Here is a 27,806-nt window from a genome sequence, read left to right as displayed (position 1 = left end):
CCTATGTTAGATTTTGATGACACAGGCATGAATCAGACAATTCTTAGGAGTTCACAATTTAGTCTAATAGAGCATTTCACTGCTTACAAGTAATTTCTCCACCATTTATAATAGCTGCCATTTGCTGAATGCTTAATATGTGCCCATGTTGTACTAAGCTTTATACATTATTATAATTATATTAATTAATCCTCAAAGTCTTGTTAGAATGTACATTACATAAGGTCGGAGATTTTTGTCTGTTTTGTTTACTCTTGTATCTCTAGAACCTAGAAGAATGATTGTCACATAATAGGCACTCAAAAAAGTTTTGTTGAATGAATAAATAAACAACACTGTTATGTAGAGAGAACCATTACCTCCATTTCCCAGATGAGTAAACTAAGGAGCATGTAGGTGAAATGCTTTGCTCGAGGACTCCCAAATAGTAACAGGCAGAACAAAGACACTTTCAGAAGAACCCATAAATGCCCGACTCCAAACCCAAGAGTCTTACCCTTTGTGTACTGGTGGTCCTCAAACTTTAGCATGAATCAGAATCACCTGGAGAGTTTGTTAAAACATAGATTGCTGGGCTCCCAAGTTTCTGATTCAGCAGATCTGGAGTAGGGTTGGAGAATATTCATTTCTAACAAATTCCCAGGTGATTCTGATGCTGATGGTCCAGGGATCATACTTTGAAAACCACTAAGTTACCAAACTGCCTCCCAATTTCTCATTTATTCTTAAGGTAGAGTAGAGATTAACATCCCATGGCAGAGAGGAAAATAAGGCCAGGTAAGTCCAAGGTCTTACAGCAAGTGTGGGATTCCGAGGTTAGTGTGATTCTAAAGTCCTTATCGTTCCTGATAAACCTTGCTGCTTCAGGTGATGCTTTACAGGCATGAGACACAGAGGAAGCCAGAGGCAGAGAAGAGTGAAGGTATTTGTTAGGAGGAGATGAGGGTAAATTTGGAAAGTTTACCATCCAATTTACTGTCCTGAAGGAGGGGTCTGTGGCTCTGCCATTATCTTGCTGTGTACTCTGGGCCAAACCCCTTCCTCTCTCTGGACCTCTCTCCTTCTTCTCCTCTATAAAGCAGGGCCCTCTCCAGCTTGCAGCACAGCCTGGGACCATCAAAGACAGGCAGGGAAGTAGAGGTTGCATGAAGCCTGTCTCTGATTGTTTGTGCTGGCTCCAGGCAGGTCATGCGGGGACTTTATGATATTCAACCACCGCTGCTGAAACGGGAATCTGAGCAGGACTGGCACCTGTCACGGCCTTTTCCTGTGTTCGGTGGGAGAGATGCAGGGAGAGCAGCTGCAGGCTAGGCCGGCACGGGCTTGGGGGTTGACTGGCAACAGCAAGAAGGGCAGGGCATCTCCACGGCTAACCCACCCAGTGTTGAGGGTCCCCAGGGGACCTATAGAGGACAGAACTAGTGCCCCCGGAACAACCCCAGGAAAGCGTAATCATCCCGAGCCTCCTGCCACCCGCGGTTGCATGGGCTGCTGACTGCCGGCTCAGCTTAGACACCAGCGCCAATCCCAGGCCTTCAAAGTGACCTCACAGCAGATGTGATTGGTCCTCTCTCAGCACCGGGCGCGTCCTGTCAGCTCACCGTCAACTGACCTTTGGGGGAGAACTGGCGGGTTGCGTGACCTTGAAGAAATCACTTTACTTCTCTGAACCTCGTTTATAAAATGGATATATTAATACCTATCCTGAAATGACCCATAAGACAGTGAACATGTCCAGAAAAGACATCATCTCCATAAAATTTTCTTTTATTGTTTGCTTCTGCTTACAAAAGTAACATTATAAAAATAAAGATAGAATACAAACACTGGAAGTTCCTTGTACACTATTTCCTCCCTTTCTCCCAGCTCAAAGTTAACTATTAACAGTTCAGTGTATTTTCTCTCAGGTTTTTTTTCTATGAATATAAAAAGATTATTTTTAAACAAAAATTAAGTTATTCTATACAACTTTTTCCTCACTTAATAATATATTTGAACATCTTTCAAGGTTGGTAGAAAAGACCTTTCTCATTTTTTTAAAATGTCTACATTGTAGTCAAAGCCCTTATCCCTGGATATTTGTTATTTCTATTATAACAGCAGCAGCAACAACAAAACCTGCAGCAAATTTTATTTATTTGTGTAAGAATTTCTGTAGGATACATTTTTGGAAGTTGAATTTCTGGGTCAAAAATGTAAGCACATTTTAATGACACAAAAAGCACAGGCAACAAAAACAAAAATAAACACGTGGGACTACATTAAACTGAAAAGCATCTGTATAGCAAAGGAAACAGCCAACAGAATGAAAAGGCAACCTATGGAATGGGAGGGAATGTTTGCAAACCAGATATCTGATAAGGGGTTAATCTCCCGGATATGTGGGGAACTCCTACATCTCAATAGCAAAAAACTTACAACATGATTTAAAAATGAGCTAGGGACTTGAGTGGTCCTTAGCTCACAAAGATGTGCAAACAGTCGACAGGTATATGAAAAGATGCCTCAGAAGTCACTAATCATCAGGAAAATGCAAATCAGAACCACAATGAAGTATTGTGAGTTATTGCCTCACATCTATTGGGATGGCTATTATGAAAAGTAACAAAAGACAACAAGTGACATCGAGGATACGGAGAAATTGGAACCCTTGAACACTGTTGATGGAAATGCAAAATGGTGCAGCCATTATGAAAAACAGCATGGAGATTCCCCCAAAATTTAAACATAGAATTATCATATGATTCAGTGTTCCCACTTCTGAGCATTTATCCAAAAGAACTGAAATCAGCCTCTTGAAGAAATATTAGCACCTCCCCATATTCATTGCAACACTGTTCACAGAGTTTGTTTTTGACTATTCACAGTGTCAAAAATCAAACCCTGCATACTGAATAAAACAAGGCAGAAAGATGAGTTTATTGCAAGGCTTTCAGCCTGCAAGTGAGGAAACTCAAGGCTATAAGGAGCGATGAGTTCTGAGTTGCTCACAGACTAAGGGATTTTTATGGTGTAAGTGTGGAAGTTATTTGGTTTTTTTCAGCTGATTGGTTGCCTAGTGGTCTTCTTTCTTATTTGGATCAAGGTAGCTGAGTCAGGGAAACAAAGTCTAGAAATAGTGTGAACAGACTTGGTGTTTGAGGATTGGGTGGTATCCTCTGCTGATTTCTGAGAAGAGCTGTAAATTCCAGTAAGGTTAGATTAAGTTTTCTTTATGTGCTTGCTTTGACCATCTCCATTTTGTCCCTGACATAAGTGATTCATTTTAGTTTGGTTCCACAACACTAACCAAGATGTGGAAACAACTTAATATCATTGACAGGTGAATGGATAAAGTGTTTTATATATATATATATATATATATATATATATATATATATATATAATTTATTTATTTATTTATGGGATACTACTCAGCCTTAAAAAAGAAGGAAATTCTGCAATATGCTACAACATGGATGAACTTTAAGGACATTATGCTAAGTGAAATGAACTAGTTATAGAAAGACAAAGACTACATGATTTCACTTATATGAGGAACCTAAAATTGTCAAATTCATAGAATCTAGGAGAGGAATGATGGTTGCCAGGGTCTGGGCAGAAGGGGAAACTGGGAGTTACTAATCAAGGACATAAAGTTTCAGTTAAGCAAGATTAACAAGCTCTTAGAAATCTGCTGTACAACACTGTACATTGTACACACAGTCAACGATAATATATTTGTACACTTAAAAATTTGTTAAGGGCTTCCCTGGTGGCACAGTGGTTGAGAGTCCGCCTGCCGATGCAGGGGATACAGGTTCGTGCCCCGGTCTGGGAAGACCCCACATGCCGCGGAGCGGCTGGGCCAGTGAACCATGGCCGCTGAGCCTGCGGGTCCGGAGCCTGCGCTCCGGAACGGGAGACGCCACAACAGTGAGAGGCCCGCATACTGCAAAAAAAAAAAAAAAAAAAATTGTTAAGAGGATAGATCTCATTTTAAGCGTCCTTAAACAAAGTGAAATTCAAACAAACAAAAATACAAAGTGACTGCAGCATTTTACATTCTGACCAGAAACGTATAAGGGTTCCAGTTTTTTTTGCATCCTCATCAACACTTGCTACTGTTTGTCTTGTTGATTACAGCCATTCTAGTAATTTTATAGTGGTATCTCATTGTGGATTTTTATTTGCATTTCCCCGTGCTGGGTGTCTTTTTGCGTGCTCGTTACCTATCCATATGTCTTCTTTGGTGAAATGTCTACTCAGATACATTGCCCATTTTCTTAAATGTTATCTTCTTATTGTTGAGCTGTAGGTGTTCCCTATATGTTCTGGATACAAGTCCATTGTGGTAAAGACGGCTTGCAAATGTTTTCTCCCACCCTTCCCAAAATATATAAGCACGTTTTATTTTATTTTATTTTTTTTTAACATTTTATTTTATTTTTGGTGGCATTGGGTCTTCATTGTGGTGTGCAGGCTTCTCATTGCGGTGGCTTCTCTTGCTGCAGAACACGGGCTCTAGACACACGGGCTTCAGTAACTGCAGCACACGGGTTCAGTAGTTGCAGCGCACAGGCTCTAGGGAGCTAAGGCTTCAGTAGTCACGGCTCGCGGGCTCTAGAGCGTGGGCTCTAGAGCGCAGGCTCAGTAGTTGTGGTGCACGGGCTTAGTTGCTCCACGGCATGTGGGATCTTCCAGGACCAGGGATCAAATCTGTGTCCCCTTCATTGGCAGGCAGATTCTCATCCACTGCACCACCAGGGAAGTCCTATAATCACATTTTAAATGTTAATAAGTATTACCAAATTGCTCTCCAAAGAGGAGGCATCAATTTATATTCCCACCAACAGCGTATGGCAATGCTGGTTTCTCAGCACCATCACAAACACAGGATGCCAATCTTTGTTAATATGAAATGAAAAATATTGCACCGTTTTAACTTTGCCTTCCTTTAATGATTAGGAGGAGTATCTCACCATATATTTGTTGACAAGTGCTTTTGCTCTTCTAAGAATTGCATGTTCTTGTTGAAATCTTGCATTCTTCAATTTTGTATCCCTTAAGCCCTAGTCATTATATTATTAAACATCCAGGGAATGTTTGTTGAACGAATGAAGTGTAATGTTGTGAAGAATAAATGAGATAATATATCTAAAGTACTAAACTCATAATTAGTGACCAATTAATATTATTAGTTGAATCTAAGTCTGGAGTCAGGAAGTGAGAACTATAATGCCCTTGAATTCTTTCCTCTAGGATCTGGGATGGTTGCTAGGATTCCAAGAGGCCTGGTTTCTCCTGGTCCTCTCACTGTGTGTTTTAGGGTAAATCACTTAACTTCTCGGACCTTCAGTTTCTCTGCAACAGTCTACAAGCTGTATCATGCTTATCAAAAAGGGTTATTAGGTGAAAAACATAAGATTAATTTACAATAAACATATATTCATGTATCACTTGAATAATTAAAATAAATATTTTTAAAAGTAAATGCAAGCATTTATAAGAATATAGGGAAATAAAACTACAGAGATAAGGACAGGCCTAAAAAAAGAAGCTAGCTGCCCTTTTGATGACGTTATATTTCATTTAAAAATATGTGACCAACTTGGCCCAGCCTCTCTTCCATCTTTTCTCCAACTCTCTATCGCCCTCTACTGCTTAGGCTGTCTCATTCCAATGCAGTTCAACTCAGCAAATATGATTAAGGAAAAAATATTACTATTTGTGGCCCAGTCCCTGACTTTAGTTATCTACATTACCCTCAGCCAAGTTCTGCTCTATTTTTGGTCCCGTGTCCAGCACAACAGATATAGACCTCACAGTCTGGTTGGGACACAAACTTTCATGACTTTTGGGGCTTGACAAGAAACATTTCTAGAACAGGAATGACTCTGAGCTAGGCACTGTGCTAAGCATAGTACATACATGCAATTTTAGTCCTACTGACAGCCATACAAGGGATCTTCTTTTTTTTTTAATTTATTTATTTTTGGCTGCGTTGGGTCTTCATTGCTGTGTGTGGGCTTTCTCTAATTGTGGTGAGCAGGGGCTACTCTTCGTTGCAGTGCACAGGCTTCTCATTGTGGTGGCTTCTTTTGTTGCAGAGCACGGGCTCTAGGCACGTGGGCTCAGTAGTTGTGGCTCACGGGCTCTAGAGTGCAGGCTCAGTAGTTGTGGCACAAGGGCTTAGTTGCTCTGCAGCATGTGGGATCTTTCCCTACATTGGTAGGTGGATTCTTAACCACTGCACCACCAGGGAAGCCCACAAGGGATCTTCATTTACAGAAGAGGAATCAGGCTCACAAATGTGATTGGGTCAAGGTCACAACTTAGTAAACATAGGACATAGACTCTGACTGAGATCTGTCTGCCCTCCAAAGCCAGTCAGTCATCCCCTACTACATTGTATCAGAATAGACCAAGTGGGGTGGAACACTGAAGTTAGAGGATATAAAACTACTCTAGGAGTGTATAGTTGTTGCATCTGGGAAGACATTACAGAGGTGAAGTTCTCTGATTTGAGAAGGGTAGTCTATGCATCAAGAGCAATAGTAAAGAGGGACACAAACCTGGGACCCATCCAGAGAACAGAAAGTTGGGCGGGATATGGGGGAGGAGAGGCAGGAGATGAGGCTAGAATCAGATTGTACAGGGCTTTACAGGCCAGCCAAAGGAAGGTGAACTCAAAATCAAAGGTCAGGGCTTCTCTATCTGAGACATGTGTACTGAGGGAATCTCCCAAGGTGATTGGGGGTTTGAGAAACCACTAGTAAATGTGGCATAGCAACTGGAATGTGTTATGCTACGAAGGATGTATTATGGAATTGAATGTAAAAACAAATGAACTTTTAAAATAAAACTGGGATTTCAAAGACATTTCCCACGTACAGTAAGCTGCTCTACAATAAGGACGTGGCTGGAAGTAGTCCACTCTCTGATGCCATTAGGGATAGGTTAATAATGAAGCCATTTGGGAAGCATTGCTATAGGTGATGGGAAACCATGGATTGAGCTCCACTGAGGGCTCTAGGGGAGGAATGGCTGGGACTCAAAGATGAATAGGAACTGACTGTCTTTGGAGAGCTTTCAGTCTAGGCTCTATGGAACCAATGATTCTGAGCAGGAGAAAAAGCAAAAACCAGCTGAAGTTCCTCTCCTCTTTCCCATGTCTTTGACATGTTCCTCTTGTACCTCATTCTTTTATTTAAAAAAGATTTACAGCACAACTCTCTCACTTCCTGTGTGACCCTGGACAAGTTAACCTCTTTGTACCTCAGATTCCTCATTGGGGGAATGGGGATAACAATAATTCCTACCCCATAGGGTCACAATGAGTGCCATGAGAATTAGTATAAAGCTCTTAGAATAGAATCTGGAAAAAAGTTCAGCACTGTTTAAGCATTAGCTATTATAACAGTATTATTACTGCAACCAGTACAGCTACTGTGTTCCAGTTATCATCTTCCATAGCCATTCATTCCTTAGGTCATTCATGTTGGAGGCACGGGGTAGGTCTGGGAGGAAAGCAGAGATGAACCAGATTTTTCATTGCACTTGTACGGACTTGTGAACACTGGTTTGTCTAGCTACACCTGGCACATAGTAGGTGCTCAAAATACTTGCTGAATGAATAAACAAATGCCTTCCTACTAAACTGCAAGCTATTTAAAGGAAGGGGCCATACTTCCTAGCTGTTGTATTACTAAAACCAAGCACTTGGTGACGCACACAGAGGCGCTTAGGGAACACCGAATTAACGAATGAATGGAATAAATGACTGCAGGCAGAGAAGCATTAAGACCACAAGGCTGGGACAAAGTGCTGCAGAAAGACTGCTACCACTTTCAGGAGTGGGCTGACCAGAGGGAAAGATGGGACGGCCAAAGACTAACAGCATGAGGACAGAGGAGAGCCTAGGCTCCGGGAACTGTGCTTTCCGGGCGCCCGGGTGACCGCGGACCTCGGCGGCATGCCCCTCCCAGGCCCCGCCCCTCCGCCGTCTCACGTAACCGTAAGGCGGGCGGACGGGCGGCGTGGCCAGGGGCAGAGTGGTTGGGTGATTTGGCTGGGCTAGCGAGAGCGATGGCGGGCGTGGTGGACTTCCAGGACGAGGAGCAGGTGAAGTCCTTTCTGGAGAACATGGAGGTGGAGTGCAACTACCAGTGCTACCGTGAGAAGAACCCGGACGGTGAGCGCCGCCTGCACGGCCTTAAGGACACGTGAGGGCTCGGTGCGCAGGGGCGGGGGGCTGGACGGGTCGCGCGAGCGACCTCTGAGAGGATCTGGAAGGGGCCGCGGGCCGGACACGCGGGGTCTGTAGGACGCGGACGGCTCTTTGTGTGTTGGGGAGGGGCAGGATGGGTTCCACGTGACTTGCCGGGCTCGCAGCCGGGGCTTACTCTGCCGGCACCGAGCCTGGAGGCCGGGCTGGAAGGAAGAGAAGCGCGCGGGCGTTTGGAGTAGAGGGACTGGGGCTACATCAGTGAACTGATAAAACGTCCTGTCCTCGTGGAGCTTACATTCTAGTGGGGGGTATTGAACAAGAAACATAAGAAAATAAATGAGATAGTATGTTAGAAGGTAGTAAGTGCAATGGGAAGAAGAACTGACTGAGAGGTATCAGGAGTTCAGGAGGGCAATTTTAAATTGAGACGTCAGGGAGAATCATTGGGAGAGTGGCATTTGAACAGTGTTGAAGAAGGTAAGGGAGAATCATGCCAGGCAGAGTTAACAGCTAGTGAAAAGGCTCTGAGACGTGAATGTGCCCCATGTGTTCTGGGAACATTGAGTTGACTTTAGCGTGTGGGTGGATGGTGATGTCCAGAAGGGGCCACCCAGAGCAGCCAGTACCTTCGGGTGGTTTTCTTCTTCTTACTTCATTTTTATAAAGGGGGAAAAAAAATGGCACTGGCCCTACCTTCAAATAGCTTGCAGTCTAGCTTGAAGCTGACCAACTACACAGAGTTGCTCTGCAGTGTAAGATGGCTTAAAAAGAACCCAGGGTTGTTCTTTGAGGGCTGGTCTATGCCCTGAGTGTAGGGAGATTTCACAGGAGTTGGAGTCACTGAGGAGCAGAATGGTTGGGGAAGACTTCTGGAAGAGGTCAGGAGGGATAGGCAAGTAGTGTAGATAAAATGGAGCAGAGGAAGAGAAGAAAATGCTCTTTTGAAAGGTTGAAGTCAGAATGTAGTCAGAAATAAGATTGACAGGGACCCTGGGCCACAGTGTGTCAGACCTTTTTTTTTTTTAACATCTTTATTGGAGTGTAATTGCTTTACAATGGTGTGTTAGTTTCTGCTTTATAACAAAGTGAATCAGCTATACATATATCCCCCACATCTCCTCCCCTTTGCGTCTCCCTCCCACCCTCCCTATCCCACCCCTCTAGGCGGTCACAAAGCACCCAGCTGATCTCCCTGTGCTATGCGGCTGCTTCCCGCTAGCTCTTTTACATTTGGTAGTGTATATAAGTCCATGCCAGTCTCTCACTTCGTCCCAGCTTACCCTTCCCCCTCCCCATGTCCTCAAGTCCATTCTCTACATCTGTGTCTTTATTCCTGTCTTGCCCCTAGGTTCTTCAGCACCATTTTTTTTTTCTAAGATTCCATATACATGTGTTAGCATACGGTATTTGTTTTTCTCTTTCTGACTTACTTCACTCTGTATGACAGACTCTAGGTCGATCCACCTCACTACAAATAACTCAATTTCATTTCTTTTTATGGCTGAGTAATATTCCATTGTATATATGTGCCACATCTTCTGTGTCCACTCATCTGTCGATGGATACTTAAGTTGCTTCCATGTCCTGGCTATTGTAAATAGAGCTGCAATGAACATTGTGGTACATGACTCTTTCTGAATTATGGTTTTCTCAGGGTATATGCCCAGTAGTGGGATTGCTGGGTCATGTGGTAGTTCTATGTTTAGTTATCTAAGGAACCTCCATACTGTTCTCCATAGTGGCTGTATCAATTTACATTCCCACCAACAGTGCAAGAGGGTTCCCTTTTCTCCACACCCTCTCCAGCATTTATTGTTTCTAGGTTTTTTGATGATGGCCATTCTGACTGGTGTGAGGTGATGCCTCATTGTAGTTTTGATTTGCATTTCTCTAATGATTAGTGATGTTGAGCATCCTTTCATGTTTTTGTTGGCAATCTGTATATCTTCTTTGGAGAAATGTCTATTTAGGTCTTCTGCCCATTTTTGGATTGGGTTGTTTGTTTTTTTGATATTGAGCTGCATGAGCTGCTTGTAAATTTTGGAGATTAATCCTTTGTCAGTTGCTTCATTTGCAAATATTTTCTCCTATTCTGAGGGTTGTCTTTTCGTCTTGTTTATGGAGTGTTTCAGACCTTGAATGCTACGGAAAGGCATTTAGACTTTATTCTGTAGGCAGTGGAGAGCCATACATGCTTTTGTACTCTGGAGATGTACGGAGCAGTGAAGTAGGGGAGGGTGGGCATATAAGAAGGGCAGGCTGCGGCACTTTAGAAGGAGAGCCTGAGAGGAGGCTGTAGTTACTATAGCTACTTCTGTATTAGTCTTCAAAATCATCATTTCTCACCTGGATTACTGAAATAGCCTTCTAACTTGGCTCTCCATTTGCACCGTCACTCCCTTAAGATCTATTCTCAACTCACAGACTGATGTTTAAATTTTTATTTTGTTATTTTAAATGTTTATTAGTTTTTTAAATGACAAAATAACACATTTTTGTTATTATCAGTGTTGGAGTGTGTCCCTTCACACTTAACTTCCTCCATATTCATCCAGACACATACAAACATATATATTAGAATGACCTTTTAAAAATGGAAATCGGAGGCTTCCCTGGTGGCGCAGTGGTTCAGGATCCGCCTGCCGATGCAGGGGACACGTGTTCGTGCCCCAGTCCGGGAAGATCCCACATGCCGAGGAGCGGCTGGGCCCGTGAGCCATGGCCGCTGAGCCTGCACGTCCAGAGCCTGTACTCCACAATGGGAGAGGCCATAACAGTGAGAGGCCCGCATACGGCAAAAAAAAAAAAAAAAAAAGCAAATCGAATCATATTGCTTTCCTTCTTAAAACGCTCCAGTGGTTTGCCATTGACTTGGAGTAAAATCCCAATTTCTTCCTCTCTTCTACAAGGCCCTGTGATTGGTCCCTACCTTCTCCTCACTTCCTACCTCTTTCTTCCTGGATCCAGCCACATTATACCTTATTTGTGCCAAGCTTATTCCCTCTTTTGGGTCTTTTTATTTACTGTTCCTTGTGCCTGAGACTTTCTGCCTCCTTCCCATTTCATTGTCTTTAAATAGCTAGTTCATTCATGTTATTCACATCTCAGCTCACGCATCGAAGTCCCCAATAAGGCCCTCCCTGATCTTGCCCAGTCTGTGTTAACCATTCCCCCAACATGCACAATGAACTATCTTATCATCCTGTTATAGTTCAGTCATATTTGTTTATTAAGGTTTGAATGCATCTTGCTAACCTATTTACTTACTTACTTACTTATTTATTTATTTATTTATTTTTATTTATTGTATTTCCTCCTCTACAATGTAATTTTTAGGCAGGCAAGTGACTGTATTCCCAGCAACTAAAGCAGTGTCTTATACATTGATGCAGAAAGATGCTCAAATATTTGTTGAATGAAAATGAACAAGAGATGGGTGTTATTGTGGATGAAAAAAAAGGGACAGAGGAGAGAGATATTAAGGAGGGACCAGAGACTGCCAAGGAGAGGGAGTCTACTTCCAACTCCTTTGGTAGCTGCCATTTCGACTCTTTCTTCTTAATGTACCCAGCCTGGCCAAGGATTAAGGTATAGTCATCAAAGCATCCCTTTCTTGCAGCTATGAAGACTAGCCCATGGACCCTGTTGGTTCTCAGTGTTTTACTGCTGAACTTCCTGAGAAGTTCCAAAGCTAGCAGAGTTTCATTATGGAAGCCAGTGCATCTTTGGGCCTTGCTGACAGGGAACAGAGAGTCGGTGAGTGGTGGAGCCAGTGTGGGGCCAAGGTCTCCACAGTCTGTACATTGCTCAGTCCTAGGCTGAGGGCGGACAGTGCCATTTGTAGGAGTGGCTGAACACTACCTGCGCTCTTTAGGAGAGAGGCTGGTCCTAAATAAAAGGCGCTTCTGGCCTGCCACACCTGGACCCTCCCCACTGCCCCAGACTTGAACAGCAGCTCCTAGGCTGAGGGCGGACAGTGCCATTTGTAGGAGTGGCTGAACACTACCTGCGCTCTTTAGGAGAGAGGCTGGTCCTAAATAAAAGGCACTTCTGGCCTGCCACACCTGGACCTTCCCCACTGCCCCAGACTTGAACAGCGGCTTTTGCCCTTCCCTCACAGGTTGCTATCGGCTGGTGGACTATTTGGAAGGGATCCAGAAGAATTTTGATGAGGCTGCCAAGGTGTTGAAGTTCAACTGTGAAGAGAACAAACACAGTGATAGCTGCTACAAACTGGGGGCCTATTATGTGACTGGGAAAGGTAAGGAGGGGCCTGCTTTCTTTGGTCCTTATCATTGATGGTAGTGCTGACATCACATCCTGAGGCTGATACTGAGTCCTCTTTACAGAAGGGTCCTCACAGGCCTTGGGGAAGCATGTTGTAGGAAAATTTGGAGTCAAGAGTTTAGCAAAGTGATGGAGGGACGAGCACAGCCTTTCAAGTCAGGCAGACCTTAAGGAATGCTGTTTGCGAGTAGTGGGTCCTTGAGCCGGTCACGTTAACTCTGTGTGTCAGTTATATCACCTGTAAAATGGAGAAAAAAATAGTTCTTGCTTCATAGGGTTGTGGTGAGGATTAAATAAGGTAACGCAGGTAAAGGCATCAGCATGTGCCTGGCACCGAGGAGGGACCAATAATTAATTCCTTTCCATCTGCTTTTCTCCTCACGACCTAATTGCAGTTGGTATTCAGTAGTGTTTAAGTTATCTATTGCTAAATAACAGATTATCCCAACAAACCTATCATTTCACATAGTTTCTGTGGGTCAGGAATTTGGGAGTGGCTGAGCTGTGTGCCTCAGGGTCTCAGTGAGGTTGCAGTCAAGACATTAGCCAGGGAGCCAGGGCTGTAGTCCTTTGAAGGTTTGACTGGAACCAGAGTTTCCAATCCTAAGCTGGCTCACTCACACGGCTGTTGGTGAAAGCTTCTGTTCCTTGCCAGCTGTTGTCAGGAGACCTCAGTTCCTTGTCACATGGATCTCTTCATGGGCTACTTGTATGTCCTGGTGACATGGCATCTGGCTTCCTCCAGAGTGAGTGATCCAAAGAGGGAGCAAGATGGAATCCACAGTGTCTTTTATACTATACCCTTGGAAGTCACACACTTTTCATTTCTATTCCACTCTGTTTATTAGAAATGAGTCAGTAAGTTTAGCTTACGCTAATTGGAGAAAACTTAAATTCCACCTGTTGAAAGAAGGAATATCAAGAATTTATGGGCTGGGACTTCCCTGGTGGCGCAGTGGTTAAGAATCTGCCTGCCAGTGCAGGGGACACGGGTTCAAGCCCTGGTCCAGGAAGATCCCACGTGCTGTGGAGCAACTAAGCCTTGCTCCACAACTACTGAGCCTGTGAGCTACAACTACTGAACCTGCATGCCACAACTACTGAACCTGCGTGCCACAACTACTGAAGCCCACATGACTAGATCCCGTGTTCCGCAAGAGAAGCCACCGCAATGAGAGGCCTGCATGCCACAACGAAGAGTAGGCCCTGCTCGCCACCACAACTAGAGAAAGCCCGTGCACAGCAACGAAGACCCAACGCAGCCAAAAATAAATTTATTTAAATAAATGAATTAAATAAATTAAAAAAAAGAATTTATGGGCATATTTTAAAACCACCACAAATAGGGAATATGACTTTAGACAGGCAATTCTTTTTTTGCTCACTAGATCATGAGCTTCTTGAGGATGATCCTTTGTTCCCAGTACCCAGTGAAGCCTGGTTAGAAGGATGTTCAGTGAAAGTTTGATCAAGAGGATGTCTTTTTAAATCTCTGGAGCTGTGTGGGCTATTTCTCCCTTCACATGGGACATGGAGTCTGTGGTAGTCTCAAAGTTGAAGAAAGTTTAGCATTAATAGGAATATCAGGTTCCCTTGCTTGAACAGAGGAGCATTTCTTTGGCCTAGTAACTCTCCTAGTATCTTTTCCTAAGGAAATAACTGGAAATGCAAATAAAGATTATATGCAAAGATTCTCACCCGAGCATTATCTATCTGGCAGAATTTTATTTTCATTAATTTATAATTTATAAGTAATATATAACTGCATTATATTAATTATTTTTTTTAAAAATCTGGGCTTCCCTGGTGGCACAGTGGTTGGGAGTCCACCTGCCGATGCAGGGGACACAAGTTCGTGCCCCGGTCCGGGAAGATCCCACATGCCGCAGAGTGGCTGGGCCTGTGAGCCATGGCCGCTGAGCCTGCGCGTCCGGAGCCTGTGCTCCGCAATGGGAGAGGCCACAACAGTGAGAGGCCCACGTACCGCAAAAAAAAAAAAAAATCTATGTGCCAACAGTAGCAGTTTAGTTAAATAAATAATGTTACTTCCAGCAGCTGGAATGTTATTTAGCCCATTAAAAAATAATGTTTTGGGACTTCCCTTGTGGCACAGTGGTTAAGAATCTGCCTGCTGATGCAGGGGACACAGGTTCGAGCCCTGGTCTGGGAAGATCCCACATGCCGCGGAGCAACTAAGCCTGTGCACCACAACTACTGAGCCTGTGCTCTAGAGCCTGCAAGCCACAACTGCTGAGCCCGCATGCCACAACTACTGAACCTGCATGCCTAGAGCCTGTGCTCCGCAACAAGAGAAGCCACCGCATTGAGAAGCCCACGCACCTCAACAAAGAGTAGCCCCTACTCGCCGCAACTAGAGAAAGCCTGTGTGCAACAATGAAGACCCAATGCAGCGGAAAATAAATAAATATATTTTTAAAATAAATAAATTTATTTATTTATTTAAAAAATAAATAAATTTATTTTAAAAATAGATATTTATTTTAAATAAATAAATTTATTTTAAAAATAGATAAATTTATTTAAAATAAATAGATTTATTTTTAAAATAAATAAATTTATTTAAAATAAATTTATTTATTTAAAAAATAAATAAATAATGTTTCTACATAAGCAGAACACTCTGCTGACATAAATCACAGTGAGATCCTTTTTGATCCACCTCCTAGAGTAAGGGAAATAAAAGCAAAAATACACAAATAGGACCTAATGAAAGTTAAAACTTTTTGCACAGCAAAGGAAACCATAAACAAGAAGAAAAGACAACCCTCAGAATGGGAGAAAATATTTGCAAACAAAACGACCGACAAAGGATTAATCTCCAAAATATACAAGCAGCTCATGCAGCTCAATATCAAAAAAGCAAACAATCCAATCCAAAAATGGGCAGAAGGCCTAAATAGACATTTCTCCAAAGAAGATATACAGATTGCCAACAAATACATGAAAATATGCTCAACATCACTAATCATTAGAGAAATGCAAATCAAAACCACAGTGAGGTATCACCTCACACTGGTCAGAATGGCCATCATCAAAAAATCTAGAAACAATAAATGCTGGAGAGGGTGTGGAGAAAAGGGAACCCTCTTGCACTGTTGGTGGGAATGTAAATTGATACAGCCACTAAGGAGAACAGTATGGAGGTTCCTTAAAAAACTAAAAATAGAACTACCATATGACCCAGCAATCCCACTATTGGGCATATACCCTGAGAAAACCATAATTCAAAAAGAGACATGGGCTTCCCTGGTGGTGCAGTGGCTGGAAGTCCGCCTGCCGATGCAGGGGACGCGGGTTCGTGCCCCGGTCCAGGAGGATCCCACATGCCGCGGAGCAGCTAGGCCCGTGAGCCATGGCCACTGAGCCTGTGTGTCCGGAGCCTGTGCTCCGCAACAGGAAAGGCCACAAGAGTGAGAGGCCCGTGTACCGCAAAAAAAAAAAAAAAAAAAAAAAGAGAGACATGTACCATGATGTTCATTGCAGCACTGTTTACAACAGCCAGGACATGGAAGCAACCAAAATGTCCATCAACAGATGAATGGATAAAGAAGATGTGGCACATACATACAATGGAATATTACTCAGCCATAAAAAGGAATGAAATTGAGTTATTTTCAGTGAGGTGGATGGACCTAGAATCTGTCATACAGAGTGAAGTAAGTCAGAGCAAAACAAATACCGTATGCTAACACGTATATATGGAATCTACAACGTGGTACTGTTGAACCTAGTGGCAGGACAGGAATAAAGACGCAGACATAGAGAATGGACTTGAGGACACAGTGGGAAAGGGGAAGCTGGGATGAAGTGAGAGAGTAGCATTGACGTATATACACAACCAAATGTAAAATGAATGGCTAGTGGGAAGCTGCTGCATAGCACAAGGAGATCAACTTGATGCTTTGTGACGACCTAGAGGCGTGGGATAGGCAGTGTGGGAGGGAGGCTCAAGAGGGAGGGGATATGGGGATATATGTATATGTATAGCTGAGTCACTTTGTTGTACAGCAGAAACCAACACAACGTTGTAAAGCAATTATACTCCAATAAAGATGTGAAAAAAGAAAAAAAATAATATTTTTAAATAATTTTTGTTGACATCAGGAAAGGTTTATGATACAATGTTCAGTGAAGAAAGCGGAACACAAAGTTATATATGATGTGAACTCAGCTATATAATATACTGTGCAAAAATAAAAATGTTCCTAGTTGTTTAGTCTCTGAATTTGTGTCTTGGTAAAGTTTTGGGTTCCTTTTGTCTTTATATCATATTTTACTACATTTTCCACAGGGACTTTTAGTTCCTTATTGAATTAAGGAGAACAAAAGAGGTTGTGGAGGTTGTGAAATTATTTTCCCTTCTCTTTGACAAACTTATATGATTAATGATTGTGCACTGAGACTTTTTTCTTTCTTAAGTGCTCCTTTGTTGAGCAAATTTTTAGTATTTACTCTGTACAGTGAAGCAAAGATGGACCAGTGTGGGGGAAGAAATCTTTTTTTTTACCCCCTCCCCAGGGAAGAAGTATTTATACTAATACCTGTTAACCTGGGAGAGCTTGATAAGTATCTTTTTGTTGTTGTTGTTGTTGTTTTTGCGGTACACGGGCCTCTCCCCGCCGCTGAGCACAGGCTTTGGACGTGCAGGCCCAGCAGCCATGGCCCACGAGCCCAGCTGCTCCGCGGCATGTGGGATCCTCCCAGATCGGGGCACAAACCAGCGTCCCCCACATCAGCAGGCGGACTCTCAACCACTGCGCCACCAGGGAAGCCCCGATAAGTATCTTTATAGAGAGACATGTAAAGTACTTTTGGGGTTCAGTTCTGGGAGCATGTCGTCATCAGGGGGTGCTGAGAGGAGGAGGCATTGAAACTGGTTCTTAAAGGACAGAGCAGATTTTATTTGCTGGAGGTAGAATAGAGTTATGTCTTCTCTTCAGAATAGAGAGCAGGTAAGCAGGTGAAAGAACACAAGAGTATTTAGAGAATAATACTTAATCCTCTGTTAAGCTGACATTGTTAAATAATTTCCTCGAGGTCGGGTGTCGTCACAGGAGATCCCATTAGCTGATCTTTGCTACTCAGACTCTTTTGGATTGTTAGTTAGGAGACCTTGGGCCCTGCCACGTCTAAAAGCCAATACTGTTGACCCCCCTGCCTAGTTCAGAGCCTAAGAATTTGCCCTCTGTTCTGAAAACACACCCAGTGTCCTTTCTTGACAAAGACTGGTTAATAACTCTCCTTTTATCAAGGATAGCTTGGGGCGGGGGAAGAGTGAGAGGTCACTTTTCATCCTGAGCACTAATTGACAGTGTGGTATCAGGCGAGGCATTTTCCTTCCCTGAGCTACAAATACCTCAATGACAAGATTGGAGTAATAAGGTCAGCTCACACCTTATTCATAGGATTTTTCTAAGCATCAAATGAACTCACACGTGACTGCTTTGTTAAACTGTAAAACATTCTATCAGTGTGAATAGGTCTGGTTTGTGTTGGTTGCTGCAGAAGTTACCTTGGATTGGACACTTAGAGTGTCACAAGGTATTTTGCCCAGGTGTTTTCATCAGTGAAATCAGCTTTGAACTATTTTTGTGAAGCCATTTAAAAGGAAGTGGAAAGTAATTCTGATACATCTCTTTGATGAAATATTCTTAATAAAACATAAGAAGATGGGTTTCTAATGGGGAGTGAAGAACAAACACATGATTACAACATGTAAAAACAAGACCAAACTACATTGAAAAGGTAGTAGGAGGAAATACACCAAAAATTAATAGTGGTGGTCTCTAGGATGTGGCAGTGAATAAGTTAGTGATGATAATTGCAAACAAACCTTTATCTCTAGGCAAAACCACTCCAGACTGCATATAGTTGACTGTTTACTGGAAAATTTGACTTGGAGTTCTTACAGGCATCGCAAACTTAACAAATCCAATATAGAAATCTTAATTGTTTTCTTCTCCTCCCACATATTGTACCCCTTTTGTCTTCCAGTTTAGCAAGTGGTATCTCTCCCTACCTAGTAGCTTGTGGCCAGTTTAGCTCTAAAATATGTTTCAGATCTGTCCTGTCTCTCCCTTTCCTGCTACCATATTTATCCAAGCCACCTTCGTCTCCTGCTTCATTAATGCAGGTATCTAATCTTTCCATAAGGCAACTAAAATGAACTTTTAAGGATATAAACCATGGATTCAATAAAATATATGAAGCAACTATTTTCAGACATTGGAAAATAGGCAGTGCAGTACAGTGATCCCTGAGAAAAGGGAAACACACAGGATGAGCCCCATGAATGATTGCTTTGGCTTTTTGCTTGGAGATACTTTTCGGACTAGGCACAAAGAGGTGGAAGCCAAGTAGAGTATGATAGTCTTGCTGAACCGATGAGGCAGAGGTCAGAGTTTCTGGCCACTGAGGCTGCCAGAGTTTGCAGGACAGGATACCAGAGAAGAAGGAGCTACACAGAGAAGGCGCTCCAGATAGCCACATAGGGGTGCTCTTAAGTCTTTGGCTCAGTGTTAAGCTGCACATGCATAGGAGGAGACTCTCAGAGACCTTGCAGTGAAAAGCTACTGGGGAGGTGTGAACTGAAAAGAGACTCCAGAGGGTTCACAGTGTTGGGAGTTGTTTGAATTCCACCAGCCAGAGTGGAGAGACCTCATTGAGTACAGACTGCAGAAAGGTTCCAAAACTTAGAAACAAGCCTCAAAAGGATCAGGCTGATTCACCAGTGAATTAGTTACTTGTGAGAACAAAACTCAACAGTCTTTAGTAAAAGGTGAAAGATTTATGTGATCTGAAGAGAAACCAGAGTATAACAGTCTTTAAATGAATACAACAAAACCAGAGTGAACAAAGTAGCATCTACAATGTCCAGCATAAAGTAAGAAATTGCTAAACAGAAAAGAAGCAGTCAATAGAAACAGACCCAGATGTGACAGGGATGTTGGAATTAGCAGTCAAATATTTTTAAACAAGGAAAATAAATTTATTAAAGGGTTTAAATAAAAGATGGACACAATGAATGAACAGATGGGAAGTCTCATCACAGAAATTGAAACTATTAAAAAGAACCAAATGAAATCCTGCAATTGAAAAACATAATATTTGAAGTGAAAAATTCACTGGACAGGCTTAATAGCAAATTGGACACATCAGAAGGAAATAATCAGTGAATTTGAAAGATCGGTGAACTTGAAGACAGGATTGAAGATGTTATGTAAACTGAAGCACTGAGAGAGAAAAAGCAAAACACAGAGTCTCATCCTGTGGGGTTCACTATCCCTTAATCTAACATAACGTATATTGGAGTCCAGAAAGAGAAGAGATTGGGGCAGAAAAAAGTATTTGAAGAAATAACAGTATAAAATTTCCAAATTTGATGAAAAATATCACTCCACAGATCCATGAAGCTTACTGGATCCAAACAGGATAACCAATGAAATCATACCTAGACACATTATTACCATTTGCTGAAAGCCAAAGGTAAAGAGAAAATCTTAAAAGCAGTCAGAGAAAAAGACACATTGAGGGGAACATTGGTGAGAATAATCACTGACTTCTCATCAGAAGTAATGTAAGCCAGAAAACAAAAGAACATCTTTTAAATGCTGAAAGAAAAAAACTGTCAAACTTGAATTCTACTTTATTGAAAATATGTTTTTACATCTTTATTGGAGTATAATTGCTTTACAATGGTGTGTTAGTTTCTGCTTTATAACGAAGTGAATCAGTTATACATATGTTCCCATATCTCTTCCCTCTTGCGTCTCCCTCCCTCCCACCCTCCCTATCCCACCCCTGAAAATATTTTTTAAAATGAAGATGGGGAATTCCCTGGCAGTCCAAGGGTTAGGACTCCACGCTCTCACTGCCGAGGGCCCAGGTTCAGTCCCCAGTCAGGGAACTAAATCCCACAAGCTGCGTGGCACAGCCAAAAAGATAAATAAATAAATGAAATGAAATAAATTCATTTTCAGATAAACAAAAGCTGAGTGAATGAGTCGCTGGCAGACCTACACTACAAGAAAAGTTAAGAAAAGCTGTTTGGGTAGAAGGAAAATGATAAAAAGGTGGACACTAGGATCCATACAAAAGAAGAAAGCACACTGGAATATACATGTAAATGTAAGAATTTTTTCCTCATTTCTTAATGTCTTTAAAAAACTGAAGCAAAAATAATAGTTATGGGCTTCCCTGATGGTGCAGTGGTTGAGAGTCCACCTGCCGATGCAGGGGACACGGGTTTGCGCCCCGGTCCAGGAAGATCCCACATGCCGCGGAGCGGCTGGGCCCGTGAGCCATGGCCGCTGAGCCTGCGCGTCCGGAGCCTGTGCTCCGCAACAGGAGAGGCCACAACAGTGAGAGGCCTGCGTGCCGCAAAAAAAAAAAAAAAAAAAAAAAAAATGCTTGACTTAAAAAAATAATAGTTATATGTTATGGGGCTTACACTATATAGAAGTCAAACAAATAAGTAATATATTTAGAAGTAAAACATGACAGCAGTAGTACAAAGGATAGAAATGTGGTAAATGAAAGTGTACTATTGTAAGGTTCTTACATTATATGTGAAGTGCTGTAATATTAATTCTTGGTAGATTGTGATTAAGTATACATAGTATTTTCACTAGGTAAACCACTGATAAAAGAAGTATTACTAAAAAACCAATGATGAGAATGAAATGGACTATTAGAAATATACAATTCAAAAGAATTGTAAGAAAGGGAAAAAAGGAACAAAAAACATTTGGGACAAATGGGAAACAAATAAGGTTGTAGACTTAAACCCAGCTATATCAAGAATTGCATTAAATCTAAGTAAACATTCCAGTAAAAGGCATAGATTTATCAGGCTGGATATAAAAGCAAGACCTAATTATATACTGTTTAAATAGAAAGGTGGCAAGAATGCATTCTCAAAACTGAAAGAACTCAGAGGCTGTAGAAGCTATATGCTTTTCTAGAAAAATCTATCTGATAATCAGTAAGTAGGTGAATCAAGAGAAATAATTCAGAAATGGAGGAGCTCTGATGAAAAGACTGGTGATGAGCAGAATCCCATTTAGAATGAATGTTGGGCTAATTAGGGTTACTGAATAGAATGTAAATAATATAAACCTTTATGGCCTAAAAATGCTACAGCATTTACTGAGCACTTATTATGTACTAGGCTCTTTGTAATGACACATTTAAGCTTCCAGAATATGAAGTAGATACTATTGTCCTTATTTTACAGATGAGGAAAACTGAGGCTTTGTAGAGTTTAAGTAACTTGTCTAAGGTCACACTGCCAGCAAGTAATGGAGCCAGGACTGGCGCCTAGGTTTTCTGGCTGCAGAGCCCAGGCTTTGGTAACCACTGTGCTCTGTGTCTCCCGAAGTTGAAATAACATGTCTAACAAAAAATAGAAGGCAGGGCAAGAGAGGTAGGGAGAAGTGTGAGGTGACAACATCCTCATGAGTCAATACTGTCTGGAATTTGGTTAAAAAAAAAAACAAAACAGTGATGCTAACCTTTTAATAATCTATAACTCTAGGGGCTCATTTAGGAAATTTCTCTGTTGAAATATTCATTTGAAGTTAGCAGTTTCTTCGGTTTCACTTCAGTTTGGTTGTCTTAACGATAAATACAAGTAAAATCAAAGTTAAATTTTTTATTTACAAGTAGCATGTATAATCCAGTTTTTCGGAATACACCTGATCCTTGAACAACATGGGTTTGAACTATGCATGTCCACTTACAGGTATATTTTTTTTCAATAATTAATACTATAGTAGTACTACACAATCCTCTGTTGGTTGAGTCTGCCAATGTGGAGGAGCCACATTTAGGGAGGAGCCACATTTAGGAGTTATTCTTGGATTTTTGGTTGTGTGGGCGCCCCTAACCCTCATATCATTCAAGGGTCAACTCTGCTTCTGTCTAGCTGTCCGTTCAGCCAGCCGACATTTAATTCGAACACATGCTATAAAGATGACTGGAATGGTGTCCTCTTAATGATAATGATGGTTATTTCTAGGTGGTATGTTTGGAATGACTTTAAAAACTAAACGTTGAGATACTTAAAATGTTTCTCTTTTTGAGAATGGAGATTTGAAATGTTCCATTAAAAAACAAAACAAAGAAAAAAGTGAGCCCGGTCACCACCTCTCCTTAAAATGATCCATTAGCAGTTTCCCATTGCTCCTAGGATTAAGTGCAAGGTCCTTAAGGAGACCCGTCAGACATTCCATGGTCTGGCCCCTGCCTGCCTCTCCAGCCCCTTCCTTAGCGACGTCTGGGTTCTAGCCACATGGGCTCCTTTTCTCTTTGTATCCTATTCCTGCTGCCTGGAACAGTTTTCTTTGCCTTTTTCTTTTCTTTTTTTTCCCACTACATATTTTATTTTCTCTTCCTTCTTTTTCCCATTATATCACAGCTCAAATGTCCCTTCTTTGGGGAAGCTTTCCTTTTTTTAAATTAAATTTTATTTTATTTTATTTTTGGCTGCGTTGGGCCTTCGTTGCTGCACGCGGGCTTTCTCTAGTTGTGGCGAGTGGGGGCTACTCTTCATTGCGGTGCGCGGGCTTCTCATTGCAGTGGCTTCTCTTGTTGCGGAGCACAGGCTCTAGGCACGTGGGCTTCAGTAGTTGCGTCACACGGGCTCAGTAGTTGTGGCTCACGGGCTCTAGAGCACAGGCTCAGTAGTTGTGGTGCATGGGCTTAGTTGCTCTGAGGCATGTGGGATCTTCCCAGACCAGGGTTTGAACCGTGTCCCCTGCATTGGCAGGCAGATTCTTAACTACTGCGCCACCAGGGAAGTCCCTGGGGAAGCTTTCCTTGACCTTGCCTCCTAGTTCAGAGCCCTGATACATTCTCATAGCATTCTGTACTTTTTCTCCATATGCTTGTCACACTTATAATCATACATTTACTTGTGTGCTTGTTTAATGTCTGTCTCATTAGACCACAGGTTTCACAAAGGCAGTGACAGTATCTGTTCCTTAGGACCTAGCATATTAATTGGCAAATAACACACATTCAGTATATATTAAAATTAAGCGTTTAATGAAGTGCTTATAAGATGCTATGATCTTGCTGTTACCCCCAGAGGTAGATATTATCATTTCACCCTTTTTACCTGTTTAAGCTTCCTTATAAGATACCATTTGAACAGAAGATTCCATGGCTAAAAAAGCTGGAAAATCTGTGCAGTATACCAGGCCATCTTCTTTTCATGCTGCCTTAGTTCAAAGTTTATAAACTATATTCAGGAATTGCTCCCTGACTTTGGCCTGAGACATTCAGGTTCTGCCCTGGCTTAGGTTGACTTTTTTTTTCCTTCCTCCCAGGTGGACTAACCCAGGATCTGAAAGCTGCCTCCAGCTGCTTTCTGATGGCATGTGAGAAGCCGGGAAAGAAGTCCTTGGAGGCATGCCACAACGTTGGTCTCCTGGCACATGATGGACAGGTCAATGAGGATGGCCAGCCCGATCTGGAGAGGGCCAGAGACTACTACACAAGGGCCTGTGATGGCAGCTATGCCTCTAGCTGCTTCAACCTCAGTACCATGTTCCTGCAGGGCGCCCCCGGCTTTCCCAAGGACATGGGCCTGGCATGCAAATACTCAATGAAAGCCTGTGACCTAGGCCATGTCTGGGCCTGTGCCAATGCCAGCCGCATGTACAAGCTGGGGGATGGTGTCGATAAGGACGAAGCTAAGGCTGAAGAGCTAAAAAATCGGGCCCGACAGCTGCACAAAGAGCAGCAGAAAAATGTCCAGCCTTTAACGTTTGGGTAGTGTGGCCCGCCCTCCTAGGCAACAGGCAGCTTGAGGCTGGCACCTCCTATTTCTGATGCAGCCCTTGGAGGTCGACCTGCTGGAGCAGAAAGACTTGGGATTTAATATCAATAACTCTGATTGTATAGACCCATTGCCCCAGAGTGTCACCTACGGGGATGTAGTCTGAAATGTGTATTTCAATCAGTATTCCTTTATCTGGTGTGATCCACATTTATGGGATTTTGGTTCTCAAACTCTTGCAGCTCTGTGAAAAACAGCAAACCAGTGAGCCATAGAGATTGGAGGGGTGGGCAGGAGAGACAGAGCAGGGAGTTGGAAAAATTAGCAGCCACAGGGCATGAAAGAATCAGACATCATCATTATCATCATTATTTTAGTTGGGAGGGCTTAAAAAATCAGAAAGTATCTTGATTTACATAGTAGCGGGTTTAAGGAGCTGAGAACAGTTAAATAGTCATGACTGCCACCCTCTGACTTAATCATTGGTGTGGGCTTCCTTTTTGCCTTTAGAGTCAGATCTTTCAGCAAATTCAGAGATTGGGAGTTACGTGTGACGTAACAGTTAAAGGCCATTATGCTTCAGGGTTGCTAAAGAGGATACAACATAAGCCTTCCTTTAGTGGAGACATTCACACGTTAAAAATTAACATCCCCAGGCTACTCATCTGACACAGCTAATAAGGTAACTTCAGCTAGGGATTTGTATGCAAGGGTTGGTGATACGTTTTGTCCCTCAGAACTGAACCTTTTTAATTGTCCCTGTGAATAAACTATTTTGATTGATTAGTAGTTTGTGTTATTAGTGTTTGCTCCAGATTCTTGGTGCGGTAGAGATTATGTTCTTTGTGGTGGTTGTGCCTTTTAAGAATGTTTGCTTTTTCTGTTATCTTCCTTACTTGACACTAGGGGGCGAGCTTGTCATTTGCCTGCTGATGACATGATCATTATTTCTGTCATCACAATGTTTTCGGGCTTTCAGTTTTGCAAAGTGTATTGGAGAGGATGTGGAGGAATTGAAAGCCTTATACATTGTTGGTGGGAATGTAAAATGGTGCAGCCACTATGGAAAACAATATGGTGATTCCTCAAAAAATTAAACACAGAATTACCATATGGTCTAGTAATTCTCCTTTGGGGTATATATCCAAAAGAATTGATAGCAGGGTCTCCAAGAAGTATTTGTACACCCATGTTCATAGCAGCATTCACAAAAGCCAGAAGGTGGAAACAGGGACTACCCTGGTGGCACAGTGGTTAAGAATCCACCTGCCAGTGTAGGGGACACGGGTTCGAGCCCTGGTCCAGGAAGATCCCACATGCCGCGGAGCAGCTAAGCCCGCATGCCACAACTACTGAAGCCTGCGCACCTAGAGCCTGTGCTCTGCAGCAAGAGAAGCCACTGCAATGAGAAGCCCGTGCACCACAATGAAGAGTAGCCCCTGCTTGCCGCAACTAGAGAAAGCCCGTGCGCAGCAACGAAGACCCAATGCAGCCAAAAATAAATTTATTTTTTTTAAATGCAAAGAATAATAATATATTGTCCAGCAGGGTCCAAGGCCATTTCATATCCAGGTTGCTATGGGAAGGAATAGGTTGATAAGAGCCAGCATGGTTGAGTTTCTCACTTCTGTGCAACCTTTGAGGTAAGGTTTGAAAATGGGTTTTCACACTCTGGTCTCAGCAAACAAGATCATTACTCCGTCTTCTGGGCAGCAGGCAACTATATCCAACATTTTTCCTCCATCCCAGGCTTGAGCTGGATGGTGTAATGGGGAAGAAGTTTCATAATTGACCAGTGGTTTGTGTTCTCGTTAGTGTTCTCGCTAAAATCTCAGTGTAGTGCTCAGGGCTATGAGAAAGGGAATCAGGAGTCCCAGAGAGAGAGGAGGAGGCTGGGGGGTCTCGAGATTTGGGTTTTGTCATACAGAGTCACTGACGGGTTTTGAGCGGGAGAATGAAATGATGACATTTGGAAATTAGATCACTGTAGTGTGGAAAATGGATTAAAGAGCCTGTGGGAGTAGGAGGAGGGTGGAGTTAAGCATGGGGTTAAAAAAAAACCCGGATTTCTAGCCTGGGCACATGGATGGATAGGGGAGCCACCCGTATTGATTTGGAGCCTTTGAGATCAAGGGGAACAAAAAAACTTTTTTGAGCTGTTAATTTTTTTTTTAATTTAGAAATACTTTACATTTTAGTTTGTCAAAGTTTTATGAAATTGCTTGAAAAATTTTGTGAGAGGCAGCATGGCAGAGGAAAAAGGCCTAGACTTCAGGCCCTACAGATGTGGGCAACTCTGGCTTAGTCAAAGAATTACTGAGTGCGAGTGTTAAAGAATGAGAAAATACAAATTAAAAAATAATTTTATGTATTTAAAAAGCATTAAGTAATCACTGGGGAAAAAAAAATCAAAACTGCCTTGGCTTCCTGACATTCGTTTTGCAGTTTAGATCTCTTATTTTGAATTCTACATTGAGGTTGGTGGCACCAGACTCTCCAGTTCCTAGGTCTGAAGGTCTTAACCTGGGTACTAATGTGGGTTTTGCCTTTTATTGGCTGTGCCATCCTGGGCAAGTTACCCAACCTTCTGGGTCTCAATTTTGTCACCTCTCACATGGGGATAACATGTGAGATAACCCTTCTACTAGGGTTGTTAAGATTAAATAGTAGCTCCCATCACAGAATGATAACTGTTCCTTTAGAAAGATTTTTATGGGACCAGATCTTACAATTAGATAATTGTTTTCTCTCCAAGTGGCAATGTTTGCTTGTGAGGTAGTCTAGCTTCTAAAACAGGCTGCCTTTGCTGCCATTCTTTTCACATCCAGGGAGCTGATGGGCCTCAGCTCTCTAGGGGTGTGCAGGCATCAAACAGCTGCAGGAGGCAGGCCTGATGAGGGGCTGGGGTGGGCCCTGCCTTGCCTCCTCCCTTCTCTTGCTGCCCCAGTGGAGAGAGAGTCCCTGAGAAGACTTGCACCTGCTGGGGGCCCAGAGTGGAAACTATTCCCAGCTGGTGCCCCTCCCCAGGCTTGAGGAATGGTGATTGTGTTACAGTTTATAAATCAGACCTCCCCACTGTCTAAAGGGGAAAGGCCAAAATTCTTTCCCCAACACGTATCCCCACCCCCATGATACAGTCCCTCCTCTGTATTTAGTCCCATCTTGTTCCTAACAGGCTTCTGCAACAGCGAACTGCTTGTACTTTCTGCACTCCGCCCCCAACCCCCGGTCCCTCCCCACGGCCACCCCCCCCCCCAGCCAAAAAAAAAAGTAATAACAAAAACACCCAGGCTGGTTTTTTTACTTCCCTGCTTTTTGTTTTGCTGGTTCCTCTGTCTGGAATGACCTTCTACCTTTTAAGTAGAATGCCTTTCATCTTTTAAGGTTCTGGAAGCATTCCCTTCATCCCCCAGGCCAGGATAGAGGTTTTCTATAGTGCCCCGAGTTGTGTTATTTGTGTATTTATGGTCTCCACGTCCAGCAAGACGTGGAGTTCCTGGAGAACAG

At 42.6% G+C, this 27,806-nt stretch overlaps 1 protein-coding gene across 2 annotated transcripts; it reads left to right on the top strand.

The window, feature by feature from the left end:
• The first annotated feature begins 7,978 nt into the window (after positions 1-7,978).
• LOC116749864 (cytochrome c oxidase assembly factor 7) lies at positions 7,979-25,088 on the top strand. Of its 2 annotated transcripts, none has more exons than XM_032624704.1 (3): positions 7,979-8,173; positions 12,330-12,470; positions 23,848-25,088. In XM_032624704.1, exons 1-3 carry the CDS (start codon positions 8,068-8,070, stop codon positions 24,294-24,296), a joined length of 696 nt encoding a protein of 231 aa, XP_032480595.1. In that variant the 5' UTR covers positions 7,979-8,067; the 3' UTR covers positions 24,297-25,088. The 2 variants fall into 2 exon arrangements, with proteins under 2 accessions (XP_032480595.1, XP_032480675.1); XM_032624784.1 differs by lacking the exon at positions 7,979-8,173 and adding an exon at positions 11,827-11,965.
• Positions 25,089-27,806: the final 2,718 nt, after the last annotated feature.

Source organism: Phocoena sinus, chromosome 1 (assembly GCF_008692025.1).
Source record: "Phocoena sinus isolate mPhoSin1 chromosome 1, mPhoSin1.pri, whole genome shotgun sequence".
NCBI lineage: Eukaryota > Metazoa > Chordata > Mammalia > Artiodactyla > Phocoenidae > Phocoena > Phocoena sinus.
Note: the sequence above shows the minus strand (reverse complement) of the source record. Positions and strands in the feature narration are given on the sequence as shown.

Excerpts from the sequence above, each read along its gene's own strand:
- LOC116749864 (XM_032624704.1), top strand. The coding sequence starts at position 8,068 with ATGGCGGGCGTGGTGGACTTCCAGGACGAGGAGCAGGTGAAGTCCTTT. Across the intron at positions 8,174-12,329 it reads CCGTGAGAAGAACCCGGACG|GTTGCTATCGGCTGGTGGAC; the intron begins GTGAGCGCCGCC and ends CTTCCCTCACAG. Across the intron at positions 12,471-23,847 it reads CTATTATGTGACTGGGAAAG|GTGGACTAACCCAGGATCTG; the intron begins GTAAGGAGGGGC and ends CCTTCCTCCCAG.